General features: G+C 34.8%; 1 protein-coding gene and 1 long non-coding RNA gene across 2 annotated transcripts; one reads left to right on the top strand and one right to left on the bottom strand.

Annotated features, from left to right (window-relative positions):
* Window positions 1–791: 791 nt before the first annotated feature.
* reb (rebuf) lies at window positions 792–10,445 on the bottom strand. Its single transcript, XM_068290741.1, has 6 exons — window positions 10,116–10,445; window positions 2,918–3,033; window positions 2,087–2,244; window positions 1,363–2,029; window positions 898–1,291; window positions 792–827 (listed from the first exon to the last, which is right to left on the bottom strand). The coding sequence occupies exons 2-6, from the start codon at window positions 3,020–3,022 to the stop codon at window positions 823–825; spliced, it is 1,329 nt and encodes a 442-aa protein (XP_068146842.1). The 5' UTR covers window positions 3,023–3,033; window positions 10,116–10,445; the 3' UTR covers window positions 792–822.
* A 6,041-nt stretch (window positions 10,446–16,486) lies between these two features.
* LOC137578240 (uncharacterized) lies at window positions 16,487–17,178 on the top strand. Its single transcript, XR_011032561.1, has 2 exons — window positions 16,487–16,652; window positions 16,751–17,178. It is a non-coding gene; the product is annotated as an uncharacterized lncRNA (long non-coding RNA).
* Window positions 17,179–25,357: the final 8,179 nt, after the last annotated feature.

Genomic DNA, 25,357 nt, shown 5'->3' with positions numbered 1-25,357 from the left:
TTTTTTTTTTTTTTTAGTATTTTATCGATAAAGTATTTTTTTTATGAAAATTTAAAAATTAAGGTTGAAGAATAATCCATATATTTTAAAATGTAGCGTGACTAAATGAAAGTGAGTTAAATCTTAAGTTAATATCAAATTTTATATAAATATTAATATTAAATATTTATTGAGAGAGAATATTTAAATATCATCAATGAACCAGATAAACAAAATGAGCGCCACAAAGGACGATAAGAAAAGGCTTAGGTGGTATTGAAAATAAATCTATTATTAAGATTTATAAATCAAGCTGCAGTTTAAAAGTTGTAATTTTGTCTTGAAATGGTAGACGATTTCAATAAAACTCATTCGTAATTTTCGTATATTTATAGATGTTTTATTTATATTTTATAATTGCAGTAATTGAACTTATTTACATATGAATTGTATGTACAGCAAATTAAAACAAAAATCTAATTTTAGTAATAAATGATTCACTTTATGACATATTATTATTCCCCCCCCATGGTAGATTGACCATTGTTTTTCTTCTCCTCCTTTCCCCCCAGTTGTGCTCTAGGACATTCGCTCAGTCTTAAACGATGATTTAAAAAGAAAACTATGGCAAAATTTTAATGGAATTATTACAAATTGGCATAATCTCATTAAATCTCTGTTAATTAACAATTAGAATTACGATTAATGCATAGAAAAATGGCTGCATTATACATTGAAAATGCATTCCACATATCCGTATTTGTAGACCTTTGACTAAACAATCATTAATATCTAAGGCTAGACGATGAATAAATTACTTTCCAGTTTCACCAACAAATCATGTCATTCTGTAAAGAGAGAGAGGGAGACAGAAGATAAAATAATGTTACTAGCTTAAAATGGGTTTCATTTATTTACCATGAGCACTGATCAGACTACGTGCATCCCAAAGGGAGAGCTGTGACTGTGAGAGACGATGCTGGGAAGGATAGAGCTTGTAGGGGAAATACGAATGATGGAATGTGGCAATGGGCATTGGCTGGGCGGGCTGCAGGAACTGCTGTTGTTGATGCTGATGTTGTTGTTGGAGATGTTGCACAGAAATTTTACGGGCTATTTTCGACTCCTTTTTGCTGGCCTTGTTAACACTATTGGCTGTGGGGCAATTCGTTTGCTTCGAAGACTTGATGAAGTTGGGAATGCGTGCCAGTAGGCCACAATAATATGGATCATCTTGCTTCTTGCGTTGTTGTTGCTGATGCAGTTGTTTCTGCATCTTCTTGTCGATGACCAAACCAGCCTCATAGTCCGGCTAGTGAGAGTGACGTGAGAAGTTATTCGAATAAGTTTGACGATAATTTGTTGAGATGCAATTGAACTTACCTTGGGCACATATGGACTCTCATTGAGAAATGCAGCACTAAACAGACTGCGTCGTCCCTTGCTTGAGGAATTACTCGAATTCTGGGAATTCTGTGAATTTTGTGAATCATCGGAGGCTGCAGGAGTTGGATATATGAGTCCCACTTGACTCTCTATGGTCGAGTAGGGATCTTCACTGCTTTGTGTCAATGGCACTCGCATGCCCAGAGCATCCATCGATTTGGGTAATGCTTGCAGGCGACTCTTCAACATATCCATGGCCACCACATTCACCACCAGTATCCAAACTGGTGTATTGATTAGATTATTATTTGACTTGACCAGCGACACGGCCGACAGACACTGCCTCTCCAGACGTCCACGTTCTGGATAGTTGCGTGCAAACTCTCGATTGATATTCGTCTGAAATTTCTTCATATCGAACAGTTTGGCGGTGATGCCCGCCGAGGTTAGAGACATTTGTGGCATTTGCATTATGTCGGCACCAATCACAGTCTCCTCATTGCCCTGCGATGTGCTATTCACAAAGATGTTGCTCTTGCCGTAACGTTTTATGAATATGTTGCCAATGTCATCCATTTTGATTTTAAAACCATCGCCAATCGATTTCTTGATCACTTTGGTTTCTGAATCCCTCATGGGATTCTCAAAGCCATTGAGACCAATGCTGCAATCAGATCAAACTATTATTATCTTATCATAATGATTTTTAAACTTAACTTACCGCACACCATCGAAGCCATGCTTGGATCCATTTATGGTTATCACAGAGGAGCGGGCATAGGCCTTGGCCACACGACGATTCTTCTCAAACACAATTATTTTGGCCCAAATTTCATCATCGATTTGCTCCCATTTGGTTAAAACTTCATTAATGTGATCCTAGAATGGAGAATTAATCAATTGATATTAGAAAAGAAAGTCTAAATTGGTTATTAATTAAAGGGGAAAATTAAATTACAACTAATTTTGAGCAGATTTTAATATATTTGAAATGAAGCCTAAAAATTTGGCTAAAACCTGTTGTTCTATATTTAAATTTCAACTTTTTTTTAATATTATATAATGTACTTTTTGCTTTAATTTAGTATTAATTTTTCATATTCATATTCTCATATTAAATTCATTTGAAATTAAACGCTAAATTATACAATTGTTTGGGTCTTTTGTTTTTAGATATAATTATTAAGTATCCCAATTATTATATTAAGCTTGCCAAAACATTCAATTGAAAGGGAATAATCATCAAAAAGTCTAAATCGATCTAAAATATTTTACTTGTTTGTTTTAAGACATCTTTCAAAAAATGTATTTTAAATTTTTTACAAGAAAGTTAATGTTATTAGGCTGTAGTAAGTTAGTTTAGATAGTTAGTTTTAGTCCGAATTCCTTTACAATATCTTTTTTGTTAAATATTTCACAAAATTCTCTATGTTTAACATTTCTCCCATTAAGATCTTTGAATATTTTATGTTTATTCATATTAAAGTTCTATCAGCAATATACTTTCTAAGTTTTATATTTACAATAATAGTTGTTTTTATATAATACTCACTCTAAACAATTTCTCGCGATCATGCCAAACATCCTCCTCTTGCTCTTGGCCAATGGCATCCAAATTGTCCAAGGAACGTGATATGATCTTGCGGCGTGAAATCATCTTGTTCTGTTCTAAAGGTTTTACGAAGCGGATTGCGGAAAAGAGAGAAAAGAGAATGGGATTTTTTTCCAAAAATTATTATATGAAATAATTGCGACAGACAAAAGTTCTATACCAAATGGAATTAAGTTCTCCAGATTTGATTTGATCTAAACAAACTAAATTACACCTTGGAGTAGTAGTGAGTGAGAGACAGACAGACTAATCCCCCCTCTCTATAGAGGGTGATGAGATTATTAAGCAATCAGCCCAATCAATCTGCAAAAAGCCAATGAACTTGGCCAAAAACCCAAAAAAGAAAAAACAAACAAAACAAAAACACAAGCCAAAATCTGTAGTCGTATTCACCAACTGCCTACGCAATAATTGAAATTACAATTGACCAATGTCACCTTGTGGGATTGAATCGAATAAACCATTTAATATATACATATATATGTATATGTATATATATATCATTTTGCATTTTTTCAATGCATTGCATTTCAATTGGCACGGCTAGTTGGGTTTTTTATTTTGGTGTGTTTTCTTCTGTTCAGTTTCAAAGTCAACTTTTTGTGACAAAATCAAGTGGCAAATGACAGTTTTACCACTTGGCATGTCAGGTGTATTCCGCTGATACGTGATTGGCATACAATTTACTTGGCCAAATACAATATTTACTGCGATTCATCGATACCAAAATACCTGAAAATGTGTGTCAACCTGCTTCTCCTAGCCAAACAATTGGCAATGAAAGTGAGTTAACGTTTAGGTTGGGAGGTGGGGAGAAGGCAAACTAGCCACCCCAAAATGAACACATTTCTAAGCAATTTTAGGTCTAATTAAGGTCACTTCGTGTGGTGTAACTTTAATTTTAAAGACGGATGGACTGGTGCGATCGTGCTCTAATTTAAATGTTTCTTCAATTACCCGGAATTGTTCATGAGTAATTTAAGAAGCAATTCTCGCATTTCATTGAACCCACCGACCGCCCTGAACTTTCTATTTGTCTCAAAAGTAATGTTAAGCGTTGGCGGGTTTCTTAATTAGCCACCAGTCGTTGTCAGTTTGGCCATAAAAATAAAAAAAAAAAAGAACAAAACTTGATCAATGTCACGCTCTGACTTGGCAATAGCCGACTGTCTCGATAGAATTCTGATTCTATTTTGACCTTTTTTTTGTTTTTTTTTATTTTAATTTTGATTTCGAATATATTTTGTCTATGGCATCAACGCCCACAAGGCTTAGGGGCAATTTAGTCAGTCAGCAGACAAACTACGCAAATTTTCAAACCGCAAACAAACTAAAAACAAAAAAAAAAACCTCAGCAATAAAAAACACTTTGGACACATATTTGGTTGTCCTTTGGAATTATGAATTCTTATTCATTAATTCAATAGAGGATCTAGCTTAACTTACTTTTGAATGGTATTGTGATAGGGCCTTTCATTCCAAACCAAATCCTTTATAATAATATAGGGCACGTCAGTTGAGATACCCGTGTCCGGATTTTCTGTCCAAGGTCCTGATGTTAGCCACAAATTAAACACACTTTTTGCACTTTAATTTGTATGATAATTTAACAAAAAACAGATTTGGTATAAAGATCTCCTTAACTATTTGCTTAAAAGACAATTTCCAATTCATTTTAATGCTAGAATTGATTAAATTGTTCAAGTAAATTGTGATCGAACATGGCTGAAACATTTTTAAATCGTGTTTGTCGAGCCAAATAAAACTCGTGACAATTGGCTCAAAGATTACGTTAAGAATCTTGTCTGTTTCTTACTTGTGCCATAAATAATTTACATTTTCATAGCTTTGTTAGCATTATTTCAATTGTAAATTCACAATCGGAAAATGTATATAGAATATATCTATATATTAGTACCAACATTATTGCTCTTCATATCTATGTGGATCTTGGCCCAAAAGTTAACTTATTATGACATTTTCGGTGTGGGCCTTGTCTCTAACCAAGCCCCCAAGAAACAAGCCAAAATATATGCAAGTATGTATGTAGGTATTTGTGTCTGTATGTGTCATTGGGTTGTTCATATGTATTGTAGACCAACCTATAGTACCTAGTATCTGGCACTTGGTTTTTCATGATGTTGCGTGCCCGGTTTTTCTTTTCATCTAACAATGTGTAATTTTAATTTTCCATTTCATTTTTGGTAGCTGCTCTACTCACATGAGACAAAAATAAAAGTAAGTAACTAAGCAAAAAGTCAAGTCATAATCACAACAACATCCACACACACACACACACACACACATACACACAAGTGACTTTATATATTTCTTTTTGTTGGTGTTTCTTTGTTTGTTGTGCAAACAATTAATTTTTGTATCTTTTTATGACTGGAAGTCAACCGAAATGAAATTAAATGAAATGAAATTAAATCACATCGTCGTCGCCGCTGTTGTCGTTGTTGTTGTTGTTGTTATCGTTGCTGTCGTCGGTAGCAGCCAATTGAAAAGAAATTTTCAAGTCAACGCCAGACAATGGCCATTAAAATGATTTTAATACTTTTTGTCAAATGCTAAAAGATCTTGTTTAATATATAATGTCAAATTACCACTCGATGTAATTGATGAGGCTCGGGCCATAAAAGCCAAGTACATGGCTTAGAATGTCGTACCTCAAAAACCAAAAATATATGAAATGGAAGTAAACTTGTTTTAGCAATTTTTATTTTGCAGCAGTAAGCCGGACATGTAACGTATGCTTAAAAAATGCGATCGTTCAGTTGAGTTCATATTGCTGGCACTTTCAAGGTTGCTGCCATTATGGCCAAGAATTGTATTGAGCCCAGAACATAGGCAGCTGCTGCAACAGATTTGGGTGTGGGTCTCCGTTTTAGGTTGACACGCGCTCACTGACACCGTTGCTTTTATATTTTTTTTGTCTTTTTTTGAAAGGCGCCCAAATGCAACTAGTTGGTCTGTTTGTCTGTCTGTTTGTCTGTCTCTCCCTCTCTATGGCACATGGCAGTTGCGCAATTTGTGGCATGATTCATAAACCAATTAAGCAACTACCGAACTATATCAACAATGCCAACAGAAACGAACTAGTATATACAGACAGTGGACAGCAGTCGAATAATGACAACAAGAGCAAGTTAAGCGGCTTAGGCGAATACCAAGATTGACTTCCTTCTGCGCAGGAATCGAACGAACGGCCTTGAGATGGCATGTACGAAAGGAGAATGGAGGAGAACTCACTCACTCACTCACTCTCTCACCCTCTCAGTTAGTCACTGGTTCACTCACTCACGCACAGAACAGTTTTGTGTTTACGGGGTTTAAAAATAAAATTCTAACCTTGAAGCGGACTCTGTGGGCTTACATAATTAATTGCAATCGACGAACTGCGGGGCATGGTTGTTGCCTTGGCATGCGGAAAACTTGCTGCCCTAGCAAAACTAAAAAAAAAAAATAAAATAAAAGCGAAAAAAACGAAAGACTTAAGACACGAACTGGTGGCTGGCCTGGTGGCGAACTTCAATCGACAGCGCTCACTGTGGCATCTCAATTAGCACTTGATGCACTTTGAAAAGGCAACTTTAAAGTGACCGATAATTAAATATTTACCTCTCATCATTTCTGTCAATGAATCAACTAGAAAATAAATATAATTTAATTGTTTTTTTTTTTCTGGTTTGTTGTCATGTAATAAGTGTTTATTTAAGTTTGTCAGAGAAAATGCTAAATAGTTAATTAAATTTGGTTGCTGTTATTCATTTTTTTTATTTGTTGTTGTGGTTGTTTTTGCTGCTGCTTTTTGTATGCGATCATCGTCGAAAAATAACAACAAATTGGCTCTAAGCTTTCGGTGAAAAGAACCGACATGAAATGAAATGCTATGCGTATATATTATACAATATACATATATACAACAGACAAAGAACGACAACGACGAAGAGCAACAAAAAAAAAAAAAGGCAGACAACGTTGGTTGGCATTTTTTTCTTCTTCTTTTTGTTTTTTGGCTTGCTATTGACGTAGGAGCTCCACACAAAACTTAATCACATCTCTTTAAAATAGAAGATGAAACAGTCAGAAAATCATCGTTTCGGAAATCGGAATGTTGGGCATGTTTAGCGCATAAAGGTGAGGATGGTGTTGACCTCCATGTGGCTGATGATATATTTGTGGACTTCATTAATAGTACGTAGAAACGGAAAGAGTCAAAGAAGTTCTTTTTCACTCTGAGTCATGAATGAAACGTGCCGGCCTGCAGTCAAAAATGTAATTCACACTGACTCCAATTGTTGAAGACTTTAATGGCATGCTTAATTCATTAGCTGATGCCTTGGGGATCACAAAAAGTAAAACTTGATACTTTGATTTGATTTTAAATGGTATTATAACTAAAATTTCAAGCCAGAGTCTTGATAAACCAGAAATTGAAAGGAATTTGTATTGAAATGAGATTATAAATTCTTTTATCTAATGGAACTTGTTCTGCTTTTGTTCTATGCTAAATATTAGCTTACTTTGCTCTTGCTCTTATTATGGCATATGAGATCAGATTTTCTACTGATCTTTCATGCACCAGAGACTACATGGCGTATGCTTAATGCAAATAAGTTTAATTTATTGCCCTTAATGTTCAGTTCTATATGGCTTTCACTCTGTGGGTTTAGTTTGGACTTTCGTCAACTTTGCCAACTTGTCTTATATAGTATATATACAGTGAAACCTCGATATAACGAATCTGAGGGGGATCGCAAAATTATTCGTTATATCTATTGATTCGCTATAGGTACTGAAATGTAAGACCTTAGTCCTTTCAAGGGACTTAACAAAAAATTCGTTATATTGGGTTTTTCGTTATAACGAAGTTCGTTATATCGAGGTTTCACTGTATATGGAATTTAGCTCTACTTCTTTTTTGTCTGATCTTTGATTATCTTTTTGCTTTCGTGTCATTTTATGCACTTGGCATGTGCAATGCAATGAATGAGCTTTTGCTGGCTGCTCTGTCACTTTGATGTGCATGTCGAGCTGATTACATCATCTGCGTCATCAGCAACATCACCAAAAGCAGCAGCAGCAGCACCAACAGCAGCGGCAACATCATCACCAGTGGCAAGAGTGGCAAGAGTTTGTGGTTTGAAAATCGGCACACGAAAATTATAAATTCCGATTTTGTTTTTGTTCACTTGCATTTTTCTTTCCACTTGGCTTTCATAATATTTTCACTTATTTTTCACCGCTTCTTCTTTGTCGTTGTCTGCTTCTTTGCCCCTGCGGCTGTTGCAACGGGTGTTGAGAATTCTCACCAGGAAGGCGTGAAAAAACGAAAGACCAAGAAAGACAGGTCCAAAAAAACAAAAAAAAAAAAAAAAAAAAAGAGAAACAACAAAAACTGAGTTGCACACGAAATGCCTTCGAATTTGACTTCCGCTTTTATTTTCATTTTTTTGATTTGCCATTGTTATTGTTGTTGTGCCTATTGAGTGATTATTATTATTATTTTTATAACCATCATTGTTTATTACTGTTTAAATTACTTGCAGAAAAAATTATTATGATTTTGTTGTTGAGTTTTGCTTTGGTTTAAGCCTTGGAATACAAGAGAGACAAGAATCTGAAGAGGTATTTTTTCTTCTTGTTGTTATTATTATTTTGTCTCTTTTTTTTTTTTTTTTGACTAGCTAATTAAATGTTGCTCGTGTTTGTGCTTAGATTTTTTTTCCAACAGCAAATCATTTCAATTAGTCATTCGCTCCAATCAATTTGGTTATGTTAATTTTGCAGTCGAATTGCTGACATTGCAATTGACATTTCTATGATTTAAATGAATCACAATAATTACATCATACTGATTGAGTGTGGCTATATAAACATAAATGTGTCCAATTAATGGCATATAAAAGATCTCTATAACAAAAGGGCATGCTCTTGGCTCTTAATTGGGATTTCAATTGTGTACAATTCAGTTTCAATTTCAATTATATAATTGTATGGCAAATGAGTTAACCAAAAATTCTAAGCCAAACAAATTCAGGGGCAAAAGTCTTAAAACGATTTTGTCATTGACTAAACCGATTTCAGCTCCAAGTATCGAACGAATGTAGGCCAAGTTCTGTTAATTAAGCCGCTTTCGCTAGCCATGCAAATGAGCCGCAAACTGAAAGGAGTTCAAGCCAGCAGATGTGGCAAATAAACAACAAGAAAAAAAAAAACAAAATTTGCATGAGAAGCAGCTAAAGCAAACGCAGCGGTTCACCTTTTTCTCACAAGCCAATGAACCTCTTTTAAAGGGGATTCTCAGATATTACGTTATATATACGATAGATCATTCCGATATAAAGGCAGTGCCCGTCATTTCAATGATTTTATTACGCATCTTTTGAGTTCTTCAGCTGTTTCTTATTTCTTGTCATTTAAAGCAGAGATTAAATCGCTCATAAAATATCTTTGCTTCAAGGCAACCAAAAAAAATGTCACTTTTGGTTAATGAAAATACATATATACAAGAAAATATGAAATTATATTAAATTGAAATGCTAATCGGCGTGTAAATTAAGCACACGCATAAGTAAAACGGGTTTTACCATACCCAAAAACCATGCCATGCCAAGGTTGTCCAGAAGACAACAACAACCAAAGAGCCAACAACAATAAAGCGAATTTCCTTTTGATTGCACTTTAATGCGTTAGTTAGTATAAGTATTATACAAAATAGAGGCTTAGTTTTCTAGCCAAAGAACCTTTTGTTTGTGCTTTGTGCTGTGGGCCAAAACAAAAGACTGAAGCAACGAACTTGAAGTCGCTGTAATTTACATGAAAATTTCAAGACCTGATATGCCATACAGTTTATTTAGGTTTTACGGTTTTTATTTCACACTCATGGACAACAACTATACTATATACCATATATCATATACATATGTATGTGTATATGAATATATTCATAGTATGGGATGCTTTCAGCTAATTAAAAATACCCGAACATCTTTGAAATCATTCGATAATTTAGCTGCCAATCAATACTAAGTGCAGACGACTTTTAATTAGCAAATGAGCGACTGAATGTTTTGAAATGAATGACAAATTGTTTTAAAGTTAAATGCCAAGGTCGTTGTCGTTGACTTACCCTTAGTGTAAATTGATAAGTTTATCCGTTTAAAAAACTTTCGTTGCTCCCCACAATCAATAAATGTTTCTGTTTTCCTCTAATATTCTATAATTTTATTTGAATTCTATTGTGGTGTTTTGTGTAAAGAGTTATATATTTGTTTGATTTTGTTTTTGGCACAACACTCGCGACGCTAATAACGACGACTACGACGGCTGCTGTGGCTCTTCTTTAGCAATTTGTTATTATTTTTCTCTTCTGTTTGGTTAGTAAGAATTAATTTTTTGTTGTTTGTTTTAACACCTTTGAATAAAGGTTTGTTAATAGGGGGTTAATGCCGAGGAAGCGCGTTCGAGAACCGTTCGCCTCAAGCTGCGTATTTCAACTGGCCCAAGTAACGGTGAGCCAGGCCAAAAGACAGCCACAGCCAGAGTCACAAGCCACAAGCCCAAGCCACGAGCCACGACAGAAACGACAAAAAAAAAAAAACCCGAAGACCTGGCCAAAAAGCACGACCGAACGGGCTGAAACCAATATCTGCATTCATATTGAATCTCAGTTGCCAGGCAACAGCGAAGCTTTAAGGTTGCTTCTGCTCTCTCTCTCTCTCTGTTTGTCTCTCCGGGGATTCTCTATTATCCAAGTTCTTTAAGAATAAATTATATATGCAGCTATAAATAGTCTAGGGTAAACTTCAATTGCTCAGCATAAAATATTAACAAAAAAAACAATTTAGGTATCAACAATTTGTTCTTTGGGGCGTGTGAATTAGTTCTATTTTAAATATTTTTTTTCATTTTTTTTTTTAAATATATGTATTTGTATTTCTTTTTTGCGGATGTTCATTTGGGTATTTCCCCCACTGTACGTCTTTTTGTCTAGCACCAACAAGCTTCTTTATTTGGTCAGCCATTTGATTAAGCCAACTTTGAGCGACATAATTCAGTGTGGTTTCCATTATGGCAAATTGTCTTATATGGCCAGCGGGGGGTAATGTTCAAATGCAATTTATTTGCTAAATATTTGAAATTGAAAATGTTTTCTGTCTATGCTTGCCAAATCGATGAATGATTCATCTAAGCATAGACTTTGCTTAAATGGGAGGTGTGGCAAATCCATTGTTGAACTATAAAAATCAATTAACATTTTAAAATATGCATACATAATTTGGACAGAACAGCGGAAGGCAATTGCAATTAAATAGAAAAGGTCTTCATTTTGGCATTATGCTAAATCGATTCAATACTTCAGATACTAATGATTGGCACAAGGTGGGGATCTTTTGATGTGAAGAAGTTTCAAATAATATCTAAAGAAGGTGCTAAATCCGTTTTGTGGACTTCTCGTTTTGTGTGTTTGGCTTGATTTATTAAAAGCAATCAACAAATGTTAATCAATGTTAACTAAGAGTCTAAGCATTCTGTCCACAAACAACACATGAAAAACTGTCAAGATTTTTCCTTTTAAAGCTCTTTGATATACTATCTTAATTTTTATTTAGTTTGGTCATGTCATTTAAAACTACATAGTAAAATGAGCCATTTAGACACGTGTGCAACAAAAATTAACAACCCATATTATAAAATAAATGTATATTAAGAGAATCTTTAATGAACAAAAGAAATAAAAAAGTCTGAGATACTTTTTCTGATTCGCTCTCAAACTGTGTACATGATTTACCTTATAATTGATGTTTGTGTTTGAGTTATGCATTGTAAACCAAATAATTAAACCTCTAATAAAATCTATTTAAGGAAGTTCCCCAAACACATTCTTGGCAAGGTTATATCGAGTTGAATGAAACAAAATAAGTTTGTGTGTATTTTTACTGTGCTACATATGAAGGGGAACTGAATGACCCTCTTAGACGAACGGACGTTCTATCTTTGCTAAAAAAGTTATTTTCTGCCAATTTTTCAATTTTAGATTTATTTTAATAAAAATTTATTCTAAGCAAACTATTTTACCACTAAAACTTTCTTTCAAGAATCTAAAAAAGTTGAAAAATCCTTCTATAGTCAATATGATACAGACAAATATTGATTTTTTTAAACAAAATCGTGTCATCCATTTATTTATTTAATTTAATTTAATTTAAGGAAACAGTTGTACAATTTAATCATAAATCTTTAAATCTTAAGGATATGTATGAAATTAGTACTCCCTAGTGACCGAATAAGAGCAACAAAGAAAAAGGTACTTCAAGATTCTCGTCTGTAGGATTCGAGACCTATCCTTTCCTGAAGTGATTAGAGAATTTACATCTTTAGCATCCAAGTCTCATTGCATTTTAGACGAGACGTTTATGTAGCTATCCAATCGAGATCGTCGCAAGATATTGACCCCTTGTTTTCACTATTAGTAACAGTAGGTCATATAAATATACAATAATGGCTTCTAATTTCAACGGTAGAGTAGAAAGACTTTCATTAGCCATTACAAAACTGACATTAAAGAAGAAAAGGTCTTTTTGGCACTCAATATGAGGGTGCTTGGACGATTTCCCTCCTGGGTTAGGAGGAAGAAGTACATGAAATTAATTCTAGATTTCTTTGACAAGTTTATATGTATGCTATTCAAAGAGTAACTAATAAAACTTAATACTATTCTGACTTTTTTTTTGTTTTTTATATTTATTTTTCTTTGCAATCTTAAATATTGTCAAGTTGGAGTTGAAATCACCAGTCCATCTCTGGTCTAAATGGCAGTTCAAGTGGGTGACTTTTTTTAGACTTCTAATTTGCCAGCTGTTGTCCAGCAGTTTGAGTGCTCGTGCATTGTCATGGGTTTCTAGCCTGAAGAAGTACCAAATGCCATGTCATAATTCAAGGGATATTAAGGTCTCTGTCGATGACTGAAGAGGAGCTTCGACAATTTGGAACATTGCAGAATTTCAATGTTTAAGTTAGACCCTGTACGCCCAGAGTTGTATGCCATAAAGTCCATACAGGCTTTAGAATGGCCCTGTAGAATAGCAACTTTTTGAACGTGCTGAGCTCAGATCTCTTGCCGAGTAACCACTGCATTTTCTTGAGTTTTAAGCTTAACTGAGGATAAACGCCTAATAAGGGTAGGGGCTAGGAACTTCATCTTATCCACCCTAAGCGCCTGCGAGTGGCGAAAGTCATATGCTGCGATTTATCCGTGTTCACTTTCCATCTGTCCAGTCAAATAGATATAATATAGATATTCTATATACCTACATATACAATGTCTATAATATAATATTTCTTTATTCAAATCTAAGAGGAAAGTGTTAATGTTGACAAATTAAAAGTAATAAGTAAATGAAAAGAAAGGACAGAAATCTTCCTAGCATGGTCAAGGCCAAATATGTATAGAGTTCGTTTTATCTTGTGTTTATTAATTTCTTAACTAATTCATAAAACATAAATGTAAATGATCCTGCAGGACATAGTCCAAGTGGAGAGCTAAAATGTTCTTGGCAGTTTGTTTATTTCTGAAATGCTGACTGTTATGAATTGCATATAATAAATGAAGGCCAAGAGACCAAGAGTTTGTGTTTGTTCTTTAATGGTAAACCACAAACTGCTTGGTCAGTCAAATTGGTCAGTTTAATTTAGACACCTTCGAAGGACAGATGGATGCCCGATGATTTTTGGTTTTTTCACCTCATGTAAGATCAAAAATGATATGTCGAATGAATTAGTTTGCTTTCTTGTCAAGTTACATTTCTGTATTCTTTTCGCTGAGCTAAGACAAGAAGAATGTGAATAGGTTCAGTTTATTTTTCGCATTATAAATAGAAATTTTCAAGTGTCCGGTTGTCATAATCACAATAATCATGGATATTCGATCAAAAGCCAAAACGTCAAAGCCAAAGTACAGAATGAAACACTTCAATGTGGTAATAATTGCTCAAGAATGCTACTACTACTATATACAACTATTCATATCCATAGTCATCTATATGTATGAAGGTGTACCTAAATATATACATATGTATATACATATATCTAACCTGGGCCAACCAACAATATGTTGTAATCCAAATATAATTTTCAGTTTGCTGCTGGGTAATTTTCGTTTTGGTTTTTTTTTTTTTTGTTTTTTGTTATTGTTTCTTGCTATTTCAATTAAAAAATGGCAACAAACAGTTAAGAGCTCAGGTGAATGGTTTAGCACTGAACAACAACAACAGCAGAAAGCAACAAAAAATGTCTGTATGTACATACATAAAGCAAATTGTTTTGGCCATAGCAGACCAACGAACGACCTTGCTACATAAAAACAGAAACTAACAATAACAAAAACAACAACAAATCCACGCAACCACAAAACAACAAAAACACAAAAGCATGAGGAAAAAAATTTAAATAGAAACGGCTGGAAAAATTTGCAATAAACTATTGTAGAAATAATAACAAAAAATTACAAGCGCCAACTTGAGAAACTCCACATAATTCCAAAAGTATAAAAGATTCTGAATGTTTAGCTCTTCTTGACAGATTCTTTTTTATCTCTATAGATAAGAGGTTCTAAGATGCATTCACTTCTTGGCTTATTAAAGAGTTTCGAATTAACCTTATGAGTGTTTGCTAAGTTTGAATTTTATTTGATTGTCTAGGATTCGGGCCTAGTTGGAGTTGGTTGCAGAATACCATTTATATCTGAAATACAAAGTCTTATTGTATAATATTATATATGATTATATAATATATGAACTTCTTTAGGCTTGGCATATAAACTTATAAGCGACTTTTAACACAATTACCTAAAATAACAAAAGGCGAGAAACTATTAATAGCCAAATAAACACTTTGCCATGAAAACGTTGAACTCATTGTGCTTCAATGAAAATGAAAGCCGGACAATCAGTTTTTTTTTTATGAACAGTGAGACTATGAGGTTGAGTTTTTAATAATTAAATTAAGGTATTTAGGCAAATCGTGATTGTTTATACAGTAGAACACTTTCAAGTCGTTGCTCCGAACGTTTTGAATTTTCATTCATTCTTCATCAATCATCACTAAAGGACTTAGATGACGAGCCTTATCTAAGCCAAAAGGCCCTTTAGAAAAAAACACAAAAGGTTGAGTTAACCCGAAGTTTGTATACCATTTTATGTCTTTTTGTTGTTCTTCTTCGTAACAAATTTACGATGGATAATTGAAAAAACTAATGATTGAGAAAAGTCATTGTTTATGGCCTTCACGTTTCTATGGGATTTAGTGGTCTGATTCGATTGAATCAGAAGTATACAACACCTGCATTATATACTATATAATCACTTCAGCTCTAACGGACGGACGGAATGGCGATATGGTTATATGATTATTCGTTATCCACAATCGTTTCCATTATCCCCAACGGAACTACCTTTCAGTATTGCTTCATCGGGGGAAACTCCACTTATGTCGGGGTTTGAACTCGAGAACTACAGAATTGTAGCTTCATCGGGGGAAACTCCACTTATGTTGGGGTTTGAACTCGAGAACTACAGAATTGTAGTTTTAGTAGGTCTCCATTGAGCCACCGACTAGGTCGTGACATGGTTATATGAGGTTATATCCGAATGGTCGGAGATGCTTTCTTCTAGGCATTGCAATGCTCATTTATTATAATACATCAACTAGTTCAGATCTGAGCAAAATTAATAGGTATACTCCTTTTGAAAGGGTATACAAATATTTGGAGATAGCAATCAAAAACAAAAAGCTCTTCAATGGTTAAACATTTTGACTTAACTCGGTTGGCTTCATATCTCCGATAGTTTTGAACTGATTTTCGGTTGAAATTTTTACAATACTTTTGAAGAAGGATTCTCTTTGTTACATATGTAACTATGTAACTGTAACTGCCTTTCTATATGATTAGGGCTTAGTGCGTTTAAGCCAAAATGACTCATCGCTTGTGTGGGAGGAGGAATTTGTTGTGTTTCAATATAGACATTTTGGCCTACCATTTTTTTTGGTTTTCTTGTAAGAATCATCTAGCTATTTAACTAACGCCTTAGAGTGGATGTGTTTTCTTTGGTTTCCGATGTGTGTTGGCTTGCAAACTAGGCGAAGCGATTTATGTTTAATTATTTTTAACAAGTGAACATCATAATAATGAATTGTTCATCAAGATGATGGGCGCCAGCCAGCCAGTCAGGCAGTCAGACAGTGTCTTCTTCAGCAGCATTGTGTTGTTGGTGTTATTTTTGGTTGTTGTTCTTTTGTTGTTTGTTGTACAAACAATTTCCGCATGGCACCATAACAAAGAAGAACAACAATTTAGCTAGCGGTGATCGGTCTTGTATCTATATATCTTTATATATATTTACTCATATATTGTAGTTGCTCGTGTTGTTGCTTGTTTTGTTTGTTTTGCGATTTAAATCGCAATTGTTAATTCGTGCTGACACATAAAAAACACACAAAAAAAAATAGAGAAAAAACAGATGAAAAAAATGTTAAATAATCATAATACACAAGTTCTACAAGTGGTCAGAGTGTGGGCTGCCGCTACGCTATGATTGATAAGCTTTTGTGCCCTTTGATCTTAAGGAAGAATGGACAATGATTCAGCAGCAGCAAAGAGATTTGTGACGTAATGAAATAAAATATAGATTTTGAAAGAGAGTCTTATGAATTAAAGTATTTGACTGTTTAGTCCTTTAACAAACATCTTGCAAACTTTCATTTCAGATTGACTCTGGCGATCTAACACAACTTTTGAAATAACAATAAGACGATGACTAATATTTAAGAGATGCATTATACATATACAGATTAGAGCTCTTATAAACAAATGTAGATGCCTAGATAGATGGATGGAGAGATAGATGAAAAGATAAATGGATTAGTAGATATGAATTAGTTTCAAGAAGTTTCGAACAGACAGAAGGCACTTCAAAACTGTCAGTTGTGACTCAAACCGATCAAGGACAAATCCGCTTGAAATGATGCAAAATGACTCAAATTGTACCAAGAATGAATATACTCTTTCAATCCCCAGAGTATGAAAAATGTATCAATCGAAGTGTCAACGACACGGAAACTAAAGGTCATATGCAGCCCAAAATCGAAGACCTTCAGCATGGAATTTCACAATTAAACTGTTGGTTTGTTGCTTATTTCAGGTTTCTTTTTTTTTTTTTTTTTTGGCATGCAGGCGATGTCATGCAATTTCACAGCAATCAAAATCCCCGACTTACGTGCCTAAATATTCACACACCAAAAAATAATCAAAAATACCCAAAAAGCAATAGCCAAAATCAAAATCAAAACAGTAGCAAATGGTTTTCATGAGTTGTCAGTTTATTTGCTGACCAGCCCAATGGTGGGAAAATAGAGTTCAACGTAGTTTCTAGTCAAAGGGTGTAGAAATAGTAATAGACGAATGGCAGGGGGTGGGGTAGATGGTGGGGGGACTGTTAATTGAACTGCTTTCAAAGTTGTTTCTGCCATTTCCGCAATATTTGTCTGCGTGTGCTGTCTGAAAAATCCTAACACCCAAAAAACCTTGAAGCTTGGGAAACCTTTTTGGAACAACTCATAAATATTTCGATTCTTAAAGATGTGATCAGGGGCGGTTCGAAATGATCTATTGATTAATGTTGACTGTTCCCTGTGTTAGGTTAACACAATTAGCATGATATATATATTTTTGGAGCACTTTTTGGATGAAATTTTTTAGCATTTCCGTTTATAGGAAGAATTCTTGAAATACTTTTTAGAAACGAATAACTCAATTCTTAAACATAAAAGTAATATAACAGCGTGATGATAAGTTGGTCTAAAGGATGCTTCTTTCACTAATCTGACTAATTGACGCTTGCCGGACTATGAAAACATCGCTTCACTTCATCCAGTTACAATTCGCAACTGGTTTTAGTGTAAAAGTAGTGGTATGGTCTTACAATTCTAGAGGGTTTGGCAAAGTCTGCTGATGAGAGAACTGACCTGGACCCTCCCAATTCGAACGATTAAATTCTAAAGGGCCATATTGTTTCAAGGGCCATATATTTCATTGGTAATAAGTATTAGTACCAAATAAATAAATCGCTTTAGTGACAAATTTAATCCAGCCATTTAAATCATTACAACTAGTAGTAAATAACAATTAATAGATAAAATGTTTCATTTTTAAATACAAATTATAAAATAATCTTTTTTTTTAATTATGTTGCCAGTAAAATTTAAAATATTTGCTGTAAATTTGGACCCCAAATTGTGGTTTGTCTTTCAAAGTGTTTTATGTTTTTTGTCAGGGGCCTTGGGGCCCTTTTAAGCGGTAATGCGGGCCTGTTAATTTCCGTTTCTTTTAGTGTTGATTGCATGTAAGCCCGCCCATTGTGGTCATAATTTAATAACCAATTTGTTTTAAGACGTGTAAAAGGTGTTTCTTCGTGGTCTTTGTTTGAGAGGATGACCATTTGAATGTACTAAAACTAGAACTGTGCTAATTATTGTGTGAAGTGTGAGGTAATTGAGCTTATTAATTAGCCGACAAGTGTCTGTTCAGAATTCTAATGGCCTGGCCTTGGCTTATGATGGGGATGACTCAGAAAGACATTTCACACAAGGCGATGGCTATCAGCAATGGTGAAGTGTTTGGGTGTTTTTTCTTTTCGTTTGGTGTGAGGTTGCTGCGGGCCAGCAGCTTGTTCGATGATATCAGCGTAGCTGACAGTCGACACATTCATTTCACACAGACTGCAACGTGCTGCAGCGAGATCAGCAACAGCATCGGCAACACGCTGACTTGCAACATGGCCAACAAGCTTGTAATTAAGTGCCACGGAGTGCACAGAGAGTCTGGTACTGGGCGCCATTAGAAAGAAGACAGTCGTCGGTGTGCAACATGTGCAACAAGTGGCACAATTCCATAATCGTAACTGGCAACTTGCACTTTTCTTTTGGTGGTATTAGAACCAGAGACTATCTAGACCATTAGCTCAGTCCAGGCCAGTCCTAGTCGCCGATCTGAATAGCCAACTTCAACTTTACTTTCAGCTGGCAAGACAAAGCATGACAACCTGAAGAGTAATTGCCAACATTATTCATGGCTCAAGGCCATGCTGTTGATGTTGGTAGCAAATGAATTTCGTTTTCAGCACCTACCGAAAAGGAAAAAGAACCAACACAGACGATTGGGACGACACGGACGTGGATGTGAATGTGGACGTGGACATGCGCTTCTCTTTGTCTAGAAGATGAATGGCCTCCAGTTTGGTAGAGCTGCTGCTGCTGCTGTTCTTGTTGCTCTCTGATAGCCAACTTATGGCGGCTTATTAATCAACTGGCTAGAAAATTAGCACAGCGACTAAGACACAGATATAACTCTAAAGAACTGCACTTTGCAGTCGTCGTTGGCGAAAATTTGCTATGTAAATTTAATTATTATAAATGTCAGCTTTAAATATGCAATTAAGACAGATACACACACTTATAAATAAATTTATATGTATATTTATAAGACTCGAATGACATCTAGCATAGCTAATGATGGATATTAATCTAAATCAATTGGGAAGGGAGATTTGCCTATGCAAATGTACACCAACAACAAGTAAGGAAAAAACCAAAAAATACTCACAAAATTTAAACAAATGTGATGCAAAATCAATAACCAAGCTAATTTGCATCTCAAAACTTTGCTACTATCAACTATAATCATTTTGGTTATTTGATATAATAAGTTAAATTTTTTATTCAATTTTGTTTATCAAATTTTGTTTTTAAAACTAAGAAAACGTGACTTAAAAGAGACATTGACATTTTATGATTGAAAACTTGAATAGATAAATTTATGGGGTTTTTGAGATGAATTATTTATAGAGGGCAATTTCTTCTATTGTGTTCATAACTTCAAAAAGACAAAGGATTAAGGGTTCAAAAACTTTCCAAAGATGCCTTTACTTGCCACGATTGCAATTGGATTATTTAACAGTACATACGAGGGCGGTCCAATAAGTACTTAGCCTCAACATAGCCTCCTTTAAGGTTGATACACTTGATTCAGCGATGCTCCAACTTTCTTAACCCCTCTAAAAAGTTTTCTCGAGGTCTTAAAAAAAAACGACTTCAGGACGGAGATAACTTCTTCATTCGACTCAAATTTCTGCCCGGCGAGTGACTTTTACTTCGTTCGAAATCGCATGGGGCCAAATCTGGAGAATGTGGTGGATGGAGCTGCAGTTTGTAGCCCAATTCGACCTATTTGGCAATAGTCTCCGCCAACATTTCATGCAGGATATAACTCACGCAGTCTTTTCAGATACCTATTGTTATCCTCCTGGGCGTGGCTCATTAAAAACCGAGGTGCGACCGTGCTATAACTCTTTTAGCTAACTTCTGATGGTTGCCATCGAAGAAGAAGGGTCACCGTACACAGTATACAACCGATCTTTGATTTCACTTGGCAATTTCTCTTCCAAAAACAAGAATCAAATAACTGACCGATATTGATCTTTTTTCATTTTTTTAAAAATGGATACCCTCGGTTCTACACGGAGTCAAAACAAAACACCGAACTCGATTCGACTGAAATTTTGAGATTAGTCGTCTAAAAGAAGGTTCTACACGATTAAAAACTCTTCTTGCGATGATGACGCCATCAAGCGGAGAGGCTAAGTACTTATCGGACCAGCCTCTTATGGTAAAAGCTTCTCCCTAGTCTTAGTAAATATTTTCTAGATAAATTGTTTAATACTTTAAATTTTCAAAATAGATTGCAAGAAGTGTCTGTTTCAGAAGTGTCTGTTGGGGGGTTAGATCCAGTATTTTTTCAGATTGAGAACTGGTGATTTGTAGGTGAGTGTAAAGGTGTATTCGTTCGAATGTAATATGTATAACATTCCTGTATAAATCAGATACAGACATAGTTTGTCCAAAAACCAGACATGTTCAGTTTAGAGAAAGTAAAGCTAACTGGTTTTACATGCACTTAATTACACGTTCTAGTCTATATTTAAAGGGAGATTAATTATTATTACTAACACTGTTAACTATTTGCAAAGAACCTGGATTTAAGTAAACAAAAAGAATAAAATGATCCAAATGATCGAATACTTATTGTTAGTTCAACTAACTACCATAAATTGCTTCATCTTTAAACAAATACGCGTCTTGAATTAATACATTAAGGTTCATTTCGTTCATTTTTAAACGAGCGCTTAATTATTCATTATAACATGTCGTTAGGAATTTTTTGTCACCCATTTTACTTGGGGCTTAACTTTAAGAACTTACACAAGTTTTTCCACATTATGACCAACTAATTAGCTTACTGAGATTTTTGTATAATAAAGTCAAAGTAATTTGAAATAGTTCATTTCCCATGTTGGTTCTAGCTTTATCTTATCTTATATGGTACTATATAGTATGTGTCTTAGAGTGGGGAATTGGCTCATGCCTCTAATAATGTAAACTAATGCGTAATTAAGGCAATTATTGTCGTTGGTTCAAGTCAAAGACTCTTACAGACATACTTAAGTTGAAATCAAGTCAAATGCACAAGTCACCGAGCCCGACACACACACAAGTCATTTGAAATAAACTAATTAATGTTCTAAGATTAAATCGAGAGATTAAACTAATTGCAGTTTCAACGCATTTCGATTGCCATCGCCACTAGATTGGTTTCCCAACTGGAATTGAGTGTGATGCGGGCGGCGGCGGCGTCTAGCCAGATAGAGCAACTGCTCTTACATAGTAGCAGAAGCTAGTATGATTTATATTAAGTCACATACTTTAAACCATTAGAGATGCAGCTTTTGCCTGGGACTGGACATGGTGCTAGATCTGCATCGGCATCGGCAACTGCAACTGGGTATTGGTTGGAGCCAAACACAGCGTGGGCGCCTCCTTTGGCCTTCTGATTAATGTGCCCACTTGGTGGCAGAAAGCGAAAACGCGATAGGGCAGGGCACTAGGCTGGCTACTGGAACGCCAAAGACATACAATTTATGGCACTCGGAGGCAAATAGTCGAAACATAGCGAGTAAATCAATTATATGCATAAAAATGTCATACGATTTGTGACAATTACAAGACGAAGGCGATAAACTACATATATTGGTCCAAGGGACGGCACGAAGAAAATTATGATGCCAGGACTTTAGTTGAACTCCTTCAGATCTATAAATAGTTGGAGGTGAGTGATTATGGCGAGTGTTATCGAACAGGACCTCGTTGCCATTAAATTTTAGCTTTATTTATAGACAAATGATTTATGGGCCACCACTTCGGTGAATTGGCATCTGTGTTTTCGGGATTCTATAATTCTATGATTCTGGTCTCGTTATAGAACTTTTAGCACGAGAGCTGATGGTAAACACGTTCTATACTCGTGTTAATCTACATACTGGTAGCTAAATCAGATTTATATTATATATACTTAGTTCATACTTAAAGCCATACATATGTACGATTAAATGGTATGTAAGTCGGCCCAGGTTGCCATATGAGTATTCAAATTTTATTGGACCGGCTAGCAGCCTTGAATAAATACATACATATATATTTAGTATACATAGACATACACATGGGTAATAATCAATATGAAAATCAGCGACAAAAAGTTTTTAATTTGATGACTTCTACGGCAGCAACATCAGCCTAGCATAGGCAGCCAAATATTTCAATTTCAAATACCTCGTAAATGTAAAGTGTGATGGAAGAAGGGGAAATCTGTAACCAATATCAATTTAAAGGTTTGTTTTCGGAATCTACTCTCCTGTCTCTCATTCTCCCTATTTTAGAATTTGCTACCATCAACTATAAACACTTGCTGTACGAACAAGGAAGAAGCATAGAGAGGAGACTGCATCCGGTGCCTAAGAAGAAGAAGAAGCATAGAGAGGAGAAAGCAATCGATAAGCATGTAATCAACAAGGTTGCATTCGATGCTCGATCCAATGACTTGATGATTCGATTAATGCATTTGTAATATGATTAAAAAGCAACAAATCCACTCTTTTAGGTACAGGGTATTTGATTGTGCCGTAACTGGTCAAGTGACGCTAAAATATCTAGTTCTTATTGTAACCAGTTTTGTTTTTTCTTTTTTGTAGTTTTATTGCTTACGTCAAGGGGGCCAAATGATATCAATCTTTATAGCCCATGTGAATCCGAAGAAACCGAAAGGTTCAACTGATGATTTGGGGTTGGGCTAAAGTTGGTGGATCTGGGTAAATATGCTGGCTGTACAACAGCTGAAAATAAAAGTGATTTGTTTTGGTGTTTTTAAATTAAATCCTATTAATTTATTTTGTATTTCTGTCTCTATATTCGCGTTTGTATTTGCCGGGGCAAAGTCAAGCAAAAAACGTGTTTGTTTCTTTTTTTTGGAAAATCTCTCTGATAAATGTAAAACTATATTCAATTTAATTGTTATTAATTTGTTACTCTTTAATGGCATAATTAAACAAAATGCAAATATGTTTAAAAATGGGGGAGAGAAATAATAAAGCCCCCCACGCCTCAATATTTCTCATTCGCCTGTTGACAAAGTGTTGAGCCGTCTGATTGGAAATGATCGAGCATTGTCCATCAAATCAAAATCTACATACAATCGGAACAATCAATCTGAATTTGCAACGCTATGTAGGCGTGTAAGCATATACATATATATGCTATGTATGTGTATTGAATCTACTTTAGTTCGAGTCAAATACAAAAAGCAATTAGTGCGATTTCCTATTTGGTTAATTTGTGCATTTGCCAAAACCAAATGTATATATAGATTTCTGCCACAAAAAAGACCAAACTAAACTTGAGCCAAATATTGCCATAACCAGAGAGGGGTTAGACTTTGATCGAACTGCTGATACTCTTACGGATAAGTTTTATAATAGATATCCAAGTGTTGCCTTTGCGTTTCTGGAGGAAGAAATCGCTTCTTTAAATTGAAAGATGTATCCTTAGATATAGCAAGAATGCAGATATGGCTTCACTTCTTGGACAAATCGAAAGGTCTTTAAGAAGATTAGCTATGCCACACCCATTAAAAGCATTTCCAGACACTTTTCATGCTTTCAATAACTCAAAAAAGTGAGCTAATAAGCCAAGCTTTTAGTTTTTGCTAAAAATGAAGATACCCGAAAGTCATGCGTGGTATATACGTCAGTCAAGCCAAAACGGAAGATTAATGAAACTCGAGTACATATCTGTGGTCCAATGTTAACCCACCTAGGCGTCAAAAATTGAAAAAATCGTAGAGAAAGAGAACAGAAAACCAAAAAAAATGGTTGCACTTTACTTCCGCCAGTGATTGGTAGGTATATCTGAATACACTCGTCTGTACTCACCCGTCTATGAATAGTTTAATTGATTTTCTGCACGACACTCGAATGGGACATTAATTGAGCTCGTAGGCTCAGACAAATGGCAGTTAAATGTCTAAGAGATAATCGTACATAAATTCTTGTGTATGTCTTTAAGGCATAACAATGAAACAAAGGATTAAATATGAAATATTTAATTGATATTTATTGCCCTCGGGGTTCTCTAATTGAATTAACAAATGAATTATGTTTAAGCTGCATTTCGGCGTTTAGTCAAACAATTTGCATAAATGCTTAATCGATCATTATCGATTATTATCATTAATGCGACTCTTTGATGTTTAATTTCACTTTTCTTTAGAACGCACATAGAAGCGGTTTCACTTTTTCGGTTTCTCTTCTTTTTTTTTGTTGTTTTAGTGGAAAGAACAAGTTTTTGTTTCGTTGATTTGTTTCAAGATTATGACATAACTCCCTCTATATACACTAATACCACATCTACCCTACCCCATGCCTCATATATCCGGTTCGAAAAACAAAATGTATTTTGCATTTGAACAAAACGTTCAGCAAAAATAATTATTATCAAATTCTATGCTGTGAGTGGAATGAGTTAAACTAGTTTTTGAAACATGAAATGTGTCTAAAAACCAGAGACAGAACTTTTAAAGGTGCTAAGTGAATATAAATCCAGTTTTCTTTTTCTCATATCCCAAATCGTTGGGTGTAACTGAAGATCAGAGTTCAAAGGGTTCAATGCACGAATTACTACCACAATATGTGTGTGTGTATGTCAAACACACACAAAATTCAAAAATTCTGTATGATGAAATGCAAAAAATTAAAAAAAAATAATGAGTTTTTATAATATAAACTGGTTCGTTTAATATGCATATTAACTGAAAATATTTCACGATTTACCGTTATGTATTTATCGAGCAAAAAGTTCAATAAAACAAAACAAAAACAAAAACCACATACAAAAAAGTCTAAAAGAAAAAGCTGATATTGAAAACAAGTTAAA

This window comes from Drosophila tropicalis, unplaced genomic scaffold (genome assembly GCF_018151085.1).
Source record: "Drosophila tropicalis isolate 14030-0801.00 unplaced genomic scaffold, ASM1815108v1 contig_593, whole genome shotgun sequence".
Taxonomy (NCBI): Eukaryota; Metazoa; Arthropoda; class Insecta; order Diptera; family Drosophilidae; genus Drosophila; species Drosophila tropicalis.
This window is presented reverse-complemented; position numbering and strand designations above follow the sequence as displayed.